This window comes from Tiliqua scincoides, chromosome 4, assembly GCF_035046505.1.
Source record: "Tiliqua scincoides isolate rTilSci1 chromosome 4, rTilSci1.hap2, whole genome shotgun sequence".
In the NCBI taxonomy this organism is placed as follows: Eukaryota; Metazoa; Chordata; class Lepidosauria; order Squamata; family Scincidae; genus Tiliqua; species Tiliqua scincoides.
In genome coordinates this window covers 13,992,030-14,007,647 of record NC_089824.1, presented here as the reverse complement: position 1 = coordinate 14,007,647, position 15,618 = coordinate 13,992,030, and the positions used below count along the sequence as shown (strand labels likewise).

The 15,618-nt window shown below is 47.2% G+C and overlaps 2 protein-coding genes across 4 annotated transcripts in view; one reads left to right on the top strand and one right to left on the bottom strand.

The window, feature by feature from the left end:
• The first annotated feature begins 1,676 nt into the window (after positions 1-1,676).
• Positions 1,677-7,627, top strand: NDUFB9 (NADH:ubiquinone oxidoreductase subunit B9). Its single transcript, XM_066625357.1, has 4 exons — positions 1,677-1,817; positions 4,916-5,108; positions 6,661-6,774; positions 7,375-7,627. Exons 1-4 carry the CDS (start codon positions 1,732-1,734, stop codon positions 7,504-7,506), a joined length of 525 nt encoding a protein of 174 aa, XP_066481454.1. The 5' UTR covers positions 1,677-1,731; the 3' UTR covers positions 7,507-7,627.
• A 3,445-nt stretch (positions 7,628-11,072) lies between these two features.
• The window catches only part of MTSS1 (MTSS I-BAR domain containing 1), a 150,075-nt gene continuing 145,529 nt past the window's right edge, over positions 11,073-15,618 (bottom strand). For all 3 annotated transcript variants that reach the window (XM_066623010.1, XM_066623008.1, XM_066623009.1), the window contains one exon: positions 11,073-14,261. In XM_066623010.1, coding sequence (XP_066479107.1) covers positions 13,576-14,261 — 686 coding nt within the window. In that variant the 3' untranslated portion in view covers positions 11,073-13,575. The remainder of the gene's footprint in view (positions 14,262-15,618) is intronic.

The window sequence follows — 15,618 nt, the reverse complement described above, 5'->3', positions numbered from 1 at the left end:
TCCTGCCTCCAAGACGTGGGACTGGTACAGGCACAGCATGGCCATCCCCTTCCCTCTGGGGTCTGCACAAGGACAGTTCCGCTGGATCAGGTCCAGGGCCCATCCGGTCCAGCTTCCTGCATCTCACAGTGGCCCAGCCAGGGCAGCCCCATCCAGCTCTTCGGTGCCGCTGCAGCTGTGCCACTGGGTGTGCACTGCACCCTGTGGTGGAGGGGCGGCCACTGGGCCTCCTCAAGGCAGGGGAACATGTTCGTTTGCCACGGGGTGCATCAGAGCTGGGAAGTTGGAGAGCATCGGGCCCAATCCAGCCACCAGCAAGGCCTGTTCCCTCCAGTGGCAGCCCACGGCCCCGGCGGTCCAGATGTCTGTTTGTGCAAGGGATGCTCTTGTGCTTGCTTGTGTGTTGTGCACCAGAAGCCAGCTCCTGCCAGCCCCCTGGGCCCCTCCCAGTGTGCACCCCTGCGGGGGGCCGCTGGATCCCAGCATGCACCGCCCCGCCCTGCCCGCCCCATGGTGGGGCGGGCAGAGGCAGTATGCCACAGCTGTCCTCAGGTGGCCCTCAGGATGCCGTGCAGACACCTGGCTGGCAGGCTGGCAAGGCAGAAGGTCCCTGCCCGCGAAGGGCCAGCTGAAGACACACTGAGAACATAAGAACAGCCCCATTGGATCAGGCCATAGGCCCATCTAGTCCAGCTTCCTGTATCTCACAGCGGCCCACCAGATGCCCCAGGGAGCACACAAGACAACAAGAGACCTGCATCCTGGTGCCCTCCCTTGCATCTGGTATTCTGACATAGCCCATTTCTAAAATCAGGAGGTTGCACATACACATCATGGCTTGTAACCCATAATTGATTTTTCCTCCAGAAACTTGTCCAATCCCCTTTTAAAGGCGTCCAAGCCAGTTGCCATTACCACATCCTGTGGCAAGGAGTTCCACAGATCGACCACAAGCTGAGTAAAGAAATATTTTCTTTTGTCTGTCCTAACCCTCCCAACACTCCATTTTAGCGGATGTCCCCTAGTTCTGGTGTTATGTGAGAGTGTAAGGAGCATCTCTCTATCCACTTTATCCTTCCCATGCATGATTTTGTATGTCTCAATCATGTCCCCCCTCAGGCGTCTCTTTTCTAGGCTGAAGAGGCCCAAACGCCGTAGCCTTTCCTCATAAGGAAGGTACCCCAGCCCAGTAATCATCTTAGTCGCTCTCTTTTGCACCTTTTCCGTTTCCACTATGTCCTTTTTGAGATGCGGCAACCAGAACTGAACACAATACTCCAGGTGTGGCCTTACCATCGATTTGTACAACGGCATTATAATACTAGCCGTTTTGTTCTCAATACCTTTTCTAATGATCCCAAGTATAGAATTGGCCTTCTTTACTGCCACTGCACATTAGGTCGACACTTTCATCAACTTGTCCGCCACCACCCCAAGATCTCTCTCCTGATCTGTCACAGACAGCTCAGAACCATCAGCCTACATGTGGAGTTTTGATTTTGTGCCCCAGTGTGCATGAGGTCGCAGGCCTTGCAGGCCAGACTGTCTGAGCCACCTCAGGGAGGGAGGGAGAACACTCTAGACGTTTCCTATCTCTACCTCTCCGGCCTCCCGTCCCGGTATGGCCGCTGCGGGGCTCACTCTAGACGTTTCCTATCTCTACCTCTCCGGCCTCCCGTCCCGGCATGCCCCGCGGCGCCGCCCTGCGAAGGTGAAGGACGCGGTCGCGGGATGGCGGCGTACCTGACGCACCAGCAGAAAGTGCTGCGGCTGTACAAGCGGGCGCTGCGGCACCTTGAGTCCTGGTGCATCTTCCGGTGAGGCTCTCGCCCCGCGGTTGCCATAGCGACGGCAGGGTCTGGGGGGCAGTAGCGTAGCGGGGGGGGCGGAACGCTCAGGCTGGCAGAGAGCCTCAGCGAGGCGGCGAACGGCCCCTCCTTTCGGAGCCACTCCCGGCGGGGGGGGGGCCTCGCTGAGGCTCCCTGCAGCCTGACCGCTCCGCCCCCATCTACGCCACTGCTCGCAGGCCACCCTCTGGCTGTGCAGGGCCGCAGGCGGGGGCCTTTGCCAGCCGTCCCTAGTGCTGGCCTGTGGAACGCCTTGCCACTGGGCGTGGGGGCGGCGCCTGACAGCCCACAGGCCTTTGGAAGGGGGCTGGGCAGAGCTTTGGAGGCAAGTCCATCACAGGCTGTGCTGGGCGTGCAGCTGGCCTGTGGAACCCCTTGCCACTGGGTGTGCGAACAGCATCTGGCCTGGATGCATCCAAGCCAGTCGCCATCACCACGTCCTGCGGCGAGGAGTTCTGCAGCCGAACTGCGTGACGGAGGAAGTCTTTATTCCCCTGTACAACCTATCGTGGTCTGCAGCCCGCAACCCCCTTCCAAAAGGGGACTGGACACATTTCTGGAGGGAAAATCCCTCACCAGACACACAGGGAGTTCCACAGACTGACCACACTGGGTAAAGAAATATATAATTTTTTCTGTTCTAACTCTCTTATCACTCAATTTTAGTGGATGTTCCGTGGTGCCTGGAGGTGGGAAGGATTGAACCTGGGCTCTTCTGCATACAAAGCATGGCATCAAGCACATTTACAGCCCTTCGCCACAAACCTGCTTATGATTTATGGACAGAAGGGGTAACCTGTGATGGATTTTTCCTCCAGAAATTTGTCCAATCCCTCTTTAAAATGCATCCAGTCCAGATGCCATCACCACGTCCTGCGGCAAGGAGTTCCACAGCTTAATTACATGACGGACAAAGATTTTATTCTCCCAGATCTATTGTGACTTGCAACCTCTGATGAACTTTTCCTCCAGAAATGTGTCTAACCCCCTTTTCAAAGGCATCCAAGCAAGGAGCTCCACGGCTTAATTGCATGACAGATGAAGATTTTATTCCCCCAAACAACCTGTGGTGTCCCCTGGTTCTGGTGTTATGTGAGAGTGTAAAGAGCATCTCTATCCACTCTACCTTTCCCATGCATAATTTTGTGCGTCTCAGTACAGGCTCAATACGATAGGTTGTTTGGGAGAATAAAATCTTCATCTGTCGTGTAGTTAAACTGTGGAACTCCTTGTCACAAGTGGCGATGGCATCTGGACTGGTTACCTTTTATAAGGGGACAGGACAGATTTCTGGAGGAAAAGTCCATCACGGGTTACAAGCCATGATGTGTATGTGCATCCTCCTGTTTTTAGAAGTAGGCTACATCAGAATGCCAGATGCCAGGGAGGGCACCAGGATGTAGGTCTCTTGTCTCGTGTGCTCCCTGAAGCATTTGGTGGGCCACTGTGTGATACAGGAAGCTGATGGGCCTTTGGCCTAAACCAGCACAACTCTTCTGATGTTCTTATGAATCTGACCTCTGCCATGGACTTACTAGGGCTGCATTCTTATACATGGACACCTGGGATGGCCCATAAACCCAGTGGAGCTCACTTCTGAGTAGACATGCATAGCCATGGCCGTGGTATGGAGAATAATCATGCTTGGTTTACAAACAGAATTGTTGTAAGGATAATAGCAGGATAACACATGTGAAGGATTTTGAATGTTCAGAAGCACAGTGTTTGGGTTGGGAATGTTCCTTGTACTTGGACTCATGGATGGCGTGGGGACGAACTGTGCAGTTTCTCCTTTACTCATTCACATAAGGTCCCTCTAGTGGCCATTCAAGAGAAGAGCTCTGATATGCAAAGCTGCCTAAGACTGGGCAGATAAGGTGTGTAGTATTTATGTGCACAGCCGCTAAGCTTTGAGATGTCTTGGCATATGTGGCAACAAAGCAGAGCACACTCTGCGTCTGTGCAGGACTCATTCTGTGCAGCCTTGAAATATGCTGACACTCTCTTCAAGCCCAGCGCTGGGAATAACAGGATGCTGAGCGGTTATAATCTCAAGAATGTTTTGTGGTTAGCTAGAGTCAGTCAGGACCAGCTAAGAGCTGTTAGTGTAACTTGTATTGTATGGTATGACGACATGTTTAAGAATGAATAAAGCTTGCAGAGGCGGGGCAAAGAGATCTCAGATCTGTTCCAGCTTCAAGCCTCTCTGCATCTCTCTGAAACCTGTCTCCCAGCTCTCGCTCTGCCCCTTGCAGTTTCAGCTCCACTCTCAACCCTCAGAGTGCTTCTGCTTTTTGCACTCTCCCATCAAGCCACAAGGTCCAAGCCTTGTGTGCTTCCCAAGCAGTGCCAAACTGCAACAAAGGTGAACATGACATAAGAAGAGCCCCGCAGGATCAGGCCACAGGCCCATCTAGTCCAGCTTCCTGTATGTCAGAGTGCTTGTTTTCTGCATAAGGTGGAAAACTGCAAGAATCAGATGACCTGAAAAGAGAAGAGAATTCCCTAGATGGAAGAGCAATTAATGTATCTTTGGTATGTTTAAGGTTTTGCATTGTTAAACATTTTTGGCCAGATGCCAATGAAATGCTGCCCTGGTCAGATACCCTGGGGAGGGGCAAGGGACTTGCACCATCCTCTCCCTCACATGCAAATTCTTTCCCTTTTTGATCTTAGTTAATGTGGGCACACCAGTGTTAAAGCACCACTAATACACCAGTATTAAAGCATACTTTGCATGATTGGCTCATGCCAGACTCTGCAAACACAGCTGTGACCATGACTACAAATTCTGATTTTCAGTGAACCATGGTTAGCATCAAGATGAGTGCACAGTGGTAACTGTGGGTAGCTCTGAAAAGGGGGAGAGGAAAAATCTGTACTTGAGAGAGGAGGAAGAGGAAGCACAAAAGCTTTTCTGGTGTTCCTGCTCCTAACTATAAGGAGATTGGGCAGCAGTATGTCTGCATCAAGCCTATGTCTAGGAGCTGCAATAAGCTCAGTCTGATTATTACAGTCTGACTATTTTTTAAACTCTTTTAATAATTGCACTATCCTTGTTTTCTTAGGGACAGGTATCGGTTCTTTGCCTGTTTGCTGAGAGCACGATTTGAAGAACACAAGGATGAAAAAGATATGGTGAAAGCAACCAAGCTGTTAATGGCTGCTGAGGAAGAGTTTTGGGAAAAACAGCATCCTCAGCCTTACATCTTTCCTGATGCTCCAGGAGGCACGTCTTATGAGAGATATGACTGCTACAAGGTCAGTAGGTGCAAAACAGCTCATGAGCATCTCTTTAGGTGTAGCATGTTCAACCTTAGAACAGCTGTCATAGTTTGAATAATGAATATTACCTATGTTCTTAAAATATGAAACATGAAATGGATGAGAAACCACCTTCAAAAACATTTCCCCTCTCCGTGTTGGGGTGTGTGTGTGTGTGTGTGTGTGTATTTTTAATATAATCTGATGACTTAGGGACCTGAACTAGAAAATGAGAGATGGAGAAGTAAAGATAGAGAGGCCAAAATACAGACTCCTTACTGGGTCAGATCAATACAGTAATGGTAGTGGACAAAATTTTTCTCAGCATGGGGCGAAAAGTTGTTCCTCCAAACAGCAGAAAGGAAATTTACAGGCCAGCATTGTTTTTATAGCTTATGGATGTTGGCCACATTATTTCTTTTCTCTGCAGACCAATGGAAACAGTGGGGGAAGGGGCTAGATCTTCAGAGGCTATTCAAGTTGCTGCTAGTGGAATGGGAATGTGCTCAGCCACTGCTACGCATGCCTTCCTCAGGAGTAGATCCAGTATGCTGAAGTGTGTATACATACACCCAAGGGTCCTTGGAGGCATCATCTCCAGCATTGTACAGCCATACTGGTATTCATAGCTTTGTGCCTCCTCCCAGAGAGCAGCGCACTAGATGTGTGTGTCCAGCCTTGGATTAGAGGAGAGGCAGCAGACCTCCCACTGCTCATTGAGACAGAGCACTTCCCAGCAATGTTCCCTTTTAAACTGAGCCTCAGCTTTTTTGTGTGTCTCTCATGCCTGTCCACTGAGATTGAAACTGCCCTGAAACTTATGAGGTAGCTAATGGCCAGCAGGGGATGTGCTGCAATGGCAGTGGTATTTTCAGTGCAGAAAACAGGATGGTACCTCTGTGATGACCTTCTAGGTGCCAAAACAGCCATGCTGCTGCCCATTTTCTCATTAAAAAAAAAGAGAATACCTCAGTGCTGCTGGAAGGAAACCTCATGTGTTTCTTATTAACTAGGTGGCCCCAGAAAGGGAAAAGCTAGTGCTTCAGTCTGCCTTGTCTCACCCCCCCTTGTCCAGTCTGCCACTTAAGGAAACCTAAGACTTGGTGGTGGTGGTAAACATCATTTTTATCTCCTGCATTCTGTGAGATAAAATAGTGGAGTGATCCTCTGGCTTCTCAATAAAATGGGAGGGGGTTGTTGGACAGGAAGATCTTTTATACTTTAAAAAGCTGGTGTTTTCTCTTACCCTTTTTTGGGCTAGCTAGCTTATTTTAACAAAATCAGTGTTGAGCTGACCAGAAATCCCTACTCAAAGGAACAAGTGGGAGGCTTGTTGGAGAAAGGTTGGCCAGTGTTGTACCCTCAAGAGGAGATGAGCAATCCCAATGTGCAGACTGATTTGCAATTGATTCCCCCCTCCAATTCTGTCCTAAATTGGATTTTGCTTAGATTGCTATTTTGCTTTGTTATGTGATGTAACTGTTTTAAGGGACACTTTGGGGCAGAAATATATGGATAAGTGAGTTCTGGCCTGGTTTACCATTGACAGGTACCTGAATGGGCCCTAGACTTATGGCATCCTTCAGAAAAGGCCATGTACCCTGACTATTTTGCCAAAAGAGAACAGTGGAAGAAGCTGCGTATGGAAAGCTGGGATAAAGAGGTTGGTAAAGTTTCTTCTGTAGCACAGTGCCAAGATGAAAGCATGTTGTAGAATTACACCTTTAAAGGAATTAGAAACTGCATGTATTTATGCATTCTTCTACGGGGGGGGGGGGTCTTTGAATCTGATCCTTTAGGATGTTTAACAAGCCATCTTCAAGCAAGTCTATTGGTAGGAGGCCTTGTGGGCTTTGGCTATTCACTTTCAAAATTCTCGCAATCTACACAAGGCACATGTCCTTCTAAACTTAGTTTGGATGATTCTCTTTCATCCACTCTCCCCCCCCCCCCCCACACTGTCTTGGCTAAACTTGCTTCAGAAATTTGCTGGATCTATGCTGCATGTGCTCCTACCCCGTCACTCCAAGAATAGCAGCTAATGCAGGAGTGTCAAACTCATTTCATATAGTGGGCTGAATAGTTTTCATGGTGCCTGCTGAGGGGCTAATGATTCCTTAGCCACAGTTAAAGATTAGCACATTGCTACAAAAACCACAGCTGAAGCTCAGGATTAGATATTAAACTCCAAGCAACCCCTCTCACACTTGTTACTATCCACTGTCTGTTAAATTTAACTAGATGAAGTTTCATTTATTTCTAGGTTCAGCAGCTTCAGGAAGAAACCCCAGCTGATGGTCCCAAGACTGAAAGCCTGCCTCCAGCACGCAAGCCAGGACATCTGCCACCCCTGTGGTGGCATTATGTAACTAGACCACGTGAGCGACCAATGTAAAAGCTCCTTTCCATGTGCAGACCAAGTATGGTTTAGGCTGTTGGGTTAGAACTTAAAAGTGTATTAGCATGTACAACTGTGTTACATGTACACAATAAAGTGAAGTCCATTGAACGTGAAATTTCAACTGTGTGACCTAATATTGAAGAGTAGACCATTTACCATAACTCATGCTGTGCAACAGTGTTGAAACTCAAATGAAGGACCTTTTGGTTCAGGCAGAGATTGTGTTGGGTGCTGCTTGCCTTTCTCTGCACCATGGTGTTGGGCCCAGTACAGGGGAATCGTTGAAGCTTTAAATCCAACAATAAACAGTCCTATCTGATGCAGCCCTGTACTGTGAACAATTCAGTGAATCATTGCCTATGTCTCATATGCATCTCTTACGCTAGAGCAGCGGTTCCCAACCTTTAGGAGCTCAGGCACCACTAAGGCAAAATTTTGAGACGGTGGGGACCACATGCAACCCCCTCACCCTTGCACACTAAAAATACAATTAAATTTGTAATACAGAAGAAGATTATTTAATAATTAATGTGATGGTTGTGCTTGCATTTACTTCACTAGCTGTGAAAGTCTTGGGTTTACATGGAACACAATTCCCCCCCAACTCAGGTTTTCACACCCACCCAATTCAATCCAGTCTCTTTTCCCCCACACCAGACCACATTACGCACAGCCCTTGCCTCTTTTAAGTGTGGAAAAACACCTTAAAAAGGGAGAGGGTAAGCACAAGGGGATTATAGACAAAGCATGCAAGGTAGTTAAATGAGCCAACAAAAAGCATACACATCCCTCCACAGTTCCTTTTGTTACACAGCCCTGGCCCTGCTCCCCCCACTTGTGAGTCCAGAGTCCTTAGGAAAGTGTTCAACACAATTTAGGCATGTGGGTCCTGAAAGAGAAGAGACGTGTGAAGGAAGCACCAGCTCAGAGACACATCTCGGGAAGAAAAGTCCTTTTGGTGTGCACTGCAAGTTCTTTAGGGGGGAAAAAAGCCTCTCTTCACTTCCTGTTGTAATTGCTGTCATGCTGGTTGGAGCTAAGAGTGTGAGCAAGCCTATAGGTAGGCTGCAGCCACAAAACAACAGCTGCCTACTCTGCGGAACTCCTTGCCCCAAGATGTGATGATTGTGTCTAGACTAGATGCCTTTAAAAGGGGACTGGAGAAATTTCTGGAGAAGTCCATCACAGCCACAGTGTGACTAACAGCCCCTTTTCTAGGTATGTCTACTCAGAAGTAAGTTCCATTATAGTCAATGGGCTTACTCCAAGGTAAGCATGCATAGGATTGCAATCTGAGGCGATAGGGGAACTGGCCAAGTGTGGGGTGGGGGTTCCCCATGGACAAAGCTGCTGCTGCTGCTGCTGCTCTCTGAGGAGGAAAAGTCAGGGGTTGCACCTGCTGTACTTGGCTAGGGTGGTGCCTGTTCTGCAACTTTTGGGATTGCTTCTCCCCAGGTGGACAGCTTGCAGTAAGACAGCAGAGGTGCTGCCTGTTTCCCTCTCCAAAAGGGGTGCCAAAACCTAGTTGCCTGGATCCCTTGCTCCACCCCTGGGCATTAGAAGAGCACATCCAGGGGGCCCAATCCTGCCAACTGGGGAGGGGATACCAGGGATGGGGGTTGAGCATACTGTTTCTCCCCTCCTGCTGCCACACTGCCTCCAACTCCCTTTCTCTGTGTTCCCTGGCCAGCTGGAGCCCAGACTCCCAGGGAAATCACATTCAAAGAAACCCCCCCAGACAGCCATGCCTTTGGGGGCCTGTTCCTTCTCCTCACGCCCATTCCTCCCATCCTCAGGCCCCCCACCTCCTCCTCCTGGGGTGGCGCCCCCCCCAAGAGACTTCCCAGGTTGCCTGCAGTCCTGATTTGACTCCTGAAAAACCAGGCTGCTAGGGCTCGCCTCAAGGCACAGGGTCAAGGAATGGAGGCAGTAGGCTGGAGGCAGTGGGTGGCAGGGCACCTCTCTGCATGCAGCTGAGCCAGGAGGCTGCACAAACACGCGCACCTTACAAGGTGCCTGCACTTCACTTTTTTGCTTGCCTGGACACTCACAGACAAGGAGGGAAGGGAGGTGGAGGGGGGAGGCAGGAGAGGGAGAAAGGCTATGCTCTAATTGGCTCTGAGCTGCTCTGATTGGCAGCTGGTGCAGCAGAGGCTTTTTTCTTCCTGGAAGGGCATTTTTTTTTTCTTTTTTCACCAGAGAGGTTGCAGACCACCTGGGAGACCACCACCACCACGGGTTGGGAACCCTAGTTCTAGAGCAGGGGTGTCCAAACATTTTGGCAGGAGGGCCACATCATCTCTCCGACACTGTGTCGGGGGCCGGTAAAAAAAGAATTTACATTTAAAATTTGAATAAATTTACATAAATGAATATATTAGAAATGGAACTGATATGAATAAATGAAAGTCTTGCAGTAGCCCAAGGCCTTGCACAAAGCAAGGCTGGCCTTTCCTTTGCTGCCAGTGCTGCATCACAGAGGTGAAACAGCAAGTAGTGGAGGGAGCCCTCATCCCACAGCTCACACAAGAGGTTGAACAGTCGCCCTCAAGCTGAGAGCTGTTGCGTCAGGCCAGCATGGGCTCCAGCAAATCTCCAGAGGGCCAGATGCTCATTGGAGACTGGGGGCTCCCTGAGGGCTGGATTGGAAGTCCCTGAGGGCCGCAAGTGGCCCCCGGGCCGGGGTTTGGGCACCCCTGTTCTAGAGTAAGGAAGACAACCTGCATTATGGAGTTTCCCTGTTCTCCAGCTACTAGGGTAGGGCTTAGAGGTATACTATGAGTTGCACAATGAGGTTTCTTTCTTGAGCGGCTCATACCTCAGGCATTAAAGAAATGTACTGTTTTTTTTCCTAGACTGCATATGCTGTATGAAATGCAATATGCAAAAATTACCTTCATACAATGCTGGGAGGGTGTTTTCGGGGCTAATTGCTAATAAGCTATGCTCTGCATCCATAATACATCCTGGAAACAGTTTCAGTCATCAGACCATGGTGAGGTTAATCAGTACCTAATATTGCACTAAGCACGATTGTATGAATTGTCACTTTGAGAGGTGTACAATCCAATTTTCAGTTTCTTATTGCATAATTACTGCATCATAATTTTCTAATTTGGCAAATGCAGTGCTAGCTAATAGAGGCAAGCATTTTGCTGAGATATTTCCATTGTGGGCTAGTCATGCAGGTGTGTGATCAGACCCTTTCCAATCAATACAATAAGCCTGCAGGTGTGTTGTCACAACCACTGCATTCCATAAAGCCTTTCTAGAAGACAATTTGAGAATGCAGATGAGCAAGTGATATGCCCTTTCTGAGGAAACTCATGTCGAGTGAGCTGCATAGCCACTCTAGTACAGAAAAAGAGGACTAAGAACTGGCATACTAATTGGTGATCGTAAAGGATTCAAACATGCTATCCCCCACTAAATTATATCTTCATACAACTGCTCCATTATTATTTTTCTGGTCAGTTATCCTTAAAGGAAGGCTGTTACCCACTTAGCTTGCTCTATAGATGTGTATGGATGGTGGCAAACAAATTAGACATCTCAAAATAGAGGCTTATCAGCAGGTCTTTATTCATAATATAGGCTGAAGCAATCCTTACAATGTAGAAGGGGCAACACAGTTAACAGCCAGTTTATTTATAGCAGTTCAGAACAAAAACGCTGCATGGGGGGAGAGGTCAACTCTCATTACAAACTAGCAACTAAACCACAATAACTTACCATTGGAAACATTTTTTTAAAATGGTGACACTGGTTTTACAATAGGCATAGAACACAAAAAAGTAAACTCAACAGAACTATTCAATGGTTTGTCACATTCTAACATTGATTTTGGCAACAGTTTAATAAAATTTTAACTGAGAAGAATTCTAGTGTTTAAAGAACTAAAGTGTATAGCTGCATCCAAAAGGTTTCCTATAACATACATTTCAATGCAATCCAGCAGGAATAGCTCCTGCACATGCCCCACTAACAAATGGGAGTTATGCAAGAGCACAGCTAAGCCCTTGTGAAAATGCCAATTTGTTTCAAAACAAAGTTTGCCAGGAAGTTACCTTGATGGACTGCATCTTTTTTGTTCACTGAAGAAAAACTTAAAGCATCATTTGCAGAGTGCATCAGCTAGTTCATCAAGACAGGTGGGCTTCAACCACAGGCACTGCTGTTTAATGTACGTTTTGTAGCAAGGAGCTTGTTTTTCAAAAAAAAAAAAAAAAAGAGAGCTTATCTAAGGATCATGCTTTAGTTTTTGCTTCGGAAGCCATAACATAAAAGTGTTAAGCAACCACAGTAGTGTTAATGTATATAGAACACAGTGACTATACAGTTTTACAATACGTCTCACATCCAATGCAATTATGTATTTAAAGCATAAAGAGGTTATGTAGGCAAGATGGCAGCCAATAGAGTGTTTCCAGAGTGTCTGTGAAGGAGTGGCTCGTGTGCATATGCTTGACCTAGCTCCTCCCACTGTGGATGGTGCATTTCTGCAGCCACACACAGGCCTATTCTTCTGCTTGCATTGCCCATTTAGTGATAAGGCAGACGGTATCCATTTAGACTGCAGAATTTCTTTAAAAAAACCACAAACCTGGAACACCCGAGGTGCCTGAGTTATGCACGTTTCTACTGACTCCGTGAAGTGGATATCACAGCAATATTCATTTTAAAGAAAAGAAAATCCCATCTATAAATTGTCTATTAACAGCTCCCCCCAAATACATTGCTGATAACTATAGAAAGAATATAGTGGTCAAACCCCTCCCTGGTAATAAATAAAAATTGTATTCCCACCCCTCCCTCATTCCCAAATCTTTTTTTAGGAAAAGCCAATCCAAAATGACACAAGACCAAAAAAAATGACCCTCTAAAAGAAGCATTTATAGTTTTACTGGAATTCCCAGCTGGTTGCCCATCAGGATCTATAAGTTGTTTTCTCAAAATTAGTTGGGGCTTTTTCGGTTTGTTAAGCTGCCCAGCCTGCTGGGCATAGCCAGTAAAAGGTAAAAAGCTATAACTAAGAACTCCTTGGTATCATTTTTTAAAAAATAATGTTTACACATTTGTTTCTGCCCTCACTTATTGAACTTCCTGGTATTGTTGATTAACAGATACAGAAAGTGAAGGGAGAAAAACCTAAGTTTTTAGTCGGTGTACGATGGCCTGCACAGACCTGAAGAAAAGGAAGTCTAAGGAGAAAGAAAGAATAAAAAAGGAACAATCCATAAACGCTTCTCCTGAGCATGAGATGTTACACAGCCCCTACAGGTTTCAATAGGGCTAACACAGGAGAAGCTGCCCATGGAAAGTACCCAAACATCTTTAAACAAAACACTGCAATCCAGTATGGCTTATTTGGACACATTTACCATGAAGCTACTGCTAGGCTACTTTTGTGCAACAGTTAAGTCCCTCCCCTTTTCCTACCCCCCTTTACAGACTCTAACCAATTACAGGCTCCCTTGCTCTCTTCCATGATATATTGCTTTGATCAATCAGCTGCTGTTTCCTGCTTTTCAAACATAAAAACAATTCATTGTACTTGAGTGAGGACCGGCTTTGTTGCCAGATCCTTTCCACAGTAAAATGAAGACCGGTTTTTGCACCCTTGCTATTACAAGGTGATCAACAAAATACTTGCAACAGCGAGACTGCATTGGAACCTCTCCCCCTTGCACTGAATTTGAAGCTACTTAACATTTATTGTATTCTTCCTCCTATGCATGTAAAACTTTTACAAAGAGTTATAAAAAAGTTAAATGGGATTTGGCACCTTCAGAAAAAATTAAGAGGGAAACTCAGATTAAAAAAATGTGCAGAAAAAATAAATCAGCAGTATTTACAAAAATTAGAAGTCAGGAAGAGGTTGCGCCTTAAGCATTTTAGATTGCAAATTTCCACCCCTACCTCTGTTTCAGAGAACTCTTCCAGCTGTTTCTGAGCATCTTATAAAATCTTGATTGTACAGTGGAATGGATAGAGAGACAAAGATTTATTTCATCAGGTAGTTCAGTCTCTGTTACATTGGTAACTCTGGCAGTGGTTCAGCGTCTAAGAAATACGGGGTGCAGAGCGATCATTTGTGGTAGTTTTCTTCAGCTTAACCCCCCGGCGGATAGCATTCAGCATATCTTCACCTTGCGGGTACTCGCCAGGGCTCTGGTCCCCTGACTGAGGCACTGGCTGACAAGGAGGAGAGGTGGTGCCTGGGCTCTCCCTCTCACTTTCTTCTCCCTCACTTTCAGCAGCTGCTTGTCTCTGCTCCTCTACTGTACTTGGCTTCTGGTTTCCAGAGGGAGGGTTAATGGATGCTTGACCGCTCCATGAGGACGATACACCCAAGGCCCCTTGGTTGCCACCTCCTGCCTCAGGACTTTGATCAGGACTTTCTTCAGCCCCACCAGGCATGCTCGGCAGTCCTCCCGGTATGTCTGGTACAGTCGGGGTTTTGACAGGAATCACTGGTGTCTTGATGGGGATGGGCCCTGCCCCTATGGTTCCACGTCTGACAGCTGGTTTGGTAGAAGGTGTTCGCCGGATGGTTGCAACACCAGGCGTAACCATCACAGGCCCAAGCGTAGTTGGGAGGCCAGCAGTGGAAGCAGGACGCTTGGCATGGAACATGCGGCGGTAAGACTGACTGATATCGCTGTTCCTTGGAATAGTTGAAGACTTGTCAAATTCTTGCTGCTCTGGCTCTTGGTCACCGCTGACAGAGAAGTAGTCATAGTCTGAAACTGGAAGGGAAAAGGGTAAGTCAGGAACCTTCTAGAAAGCCAGCAGTTTCTTTCAGGTACAAAAACACTTGCATTAATTTGGAACAAAAAAGTTTGACAATACTTTTCAAAAGACTGAAAACCATGGTTCTAAAACAGAGGTCTCCAAGCATTTCGGCCAGAGGGACGCATCAAATATCTGGCACCGTGTTGAGGGTCAGAAAAAAATGTAAATATAAAATTTATATAAATACATTCGAGAGGGAACTTAGAAGAGTGAATAAATGAATGAATGGGCTCACTCATTCAAACTCTAGAACACCCTCCAGATGCAACCAGAGCACAGTTCCAGTCATGTTTGGCCAAGTGGGCCAGAGGCTTTCAGGGGACAAGAGGCTGGCAGCGGGCCGAATTGAGGCTGGCCACGGGTTGCATCTGGACCCCGGGCTGGGGTTTGGAGACCTGTGTTCTAAACCCATGTTTGCCCTCTGCCATACCATTTCACATGGTCCACCTATTTTGAAGTACCATAGGAAGTAACAGGCGATGACATTATCACCAGTTACCTCTGGGTTGGAGGCCAGATGTGACACGATTGACACTAGTAAGAAAGAGGTTTGGTGGATTGGAAGGCTTTTTAAGCACAGAAAAACATGCTTTGGAGCTCTGTGCGCCGAGTTGAGCGCCATTTGTTGTGTTGCATTCTTGGTCTCGTTGCTAGGTGGCAGGTGCCCAGGGTCCTGCAAGTACCACCAGACACCACCTCAAGTACCATTGGTTGTACCTGTACCACTGGTTGAGAAACACTGTTCTAAACTAAAAGACTGTGGGGTTCACACCTGGAATTCATGCTCTTGGATCTAAAACCTGTTGCGTTTGAATGCCTATGAAGGTACTTCATTCACAGACAGAACATTTGTCCACCTAGTTCAGCAATGGCTGAGAGCACCTTTCCCAGGCAGCCCTCCTGTTCAGTCCTATTGGCTTATGATCCTTTAATGGGAGATGCCAAAGACTGAACCTTAAGCCTTGTGCATGCAAAGTATGTACCCTATTGCTGAGTAAGCCCCTGGCATGGGCGAGCATGAGATGCAGTGAACCCCACAGGCCTGTGATCTGGGTCACAGGTAGGAGTGTGTTTTTGGTGATAACAAAATAAAAACACGCAACACCACTTTCCGCACATCCCATTTTTGTAAAACGAAAAAACCTGCAATCTATAAAAAAAAAAAAAAAAACCATTTTCTAACACCTCTACATATTAGTCACTGTCTGGACTGGGGTGTGCGCGCATGGGTAATGACTATGGCTGCGTTTTCTGACACTATACCACCTACAGCACCTACCCAGTATACTTTAAAAGCAATTATAATTTATA

Excerpts from the sequence above, each read along its gene's own strand:
- NDUFB9 (XM_066625357.1), top strand. The coding sequence starts at position 1,732 with ATGGCGGCGTACCTGACGCACCAGCAGAAAGTGCTGCGGCTGTACAAG. Across the intron at positions 5,109-6,660 it reads AGAGATATGACTGCTACAAG|GTACCTGAATGGGCCCTAGA; the intron begins GTCAGTAGGTGC and ends TACCATTGACAG. Across the intron at positions 6,775-7,374 it reads TGGAAAGCTGGGATAAAGAG|GTTCAGCAGCTTCAGGAAGA; the intron begins GTTGGTAAAGTT and ends ATTTATTTCTAG.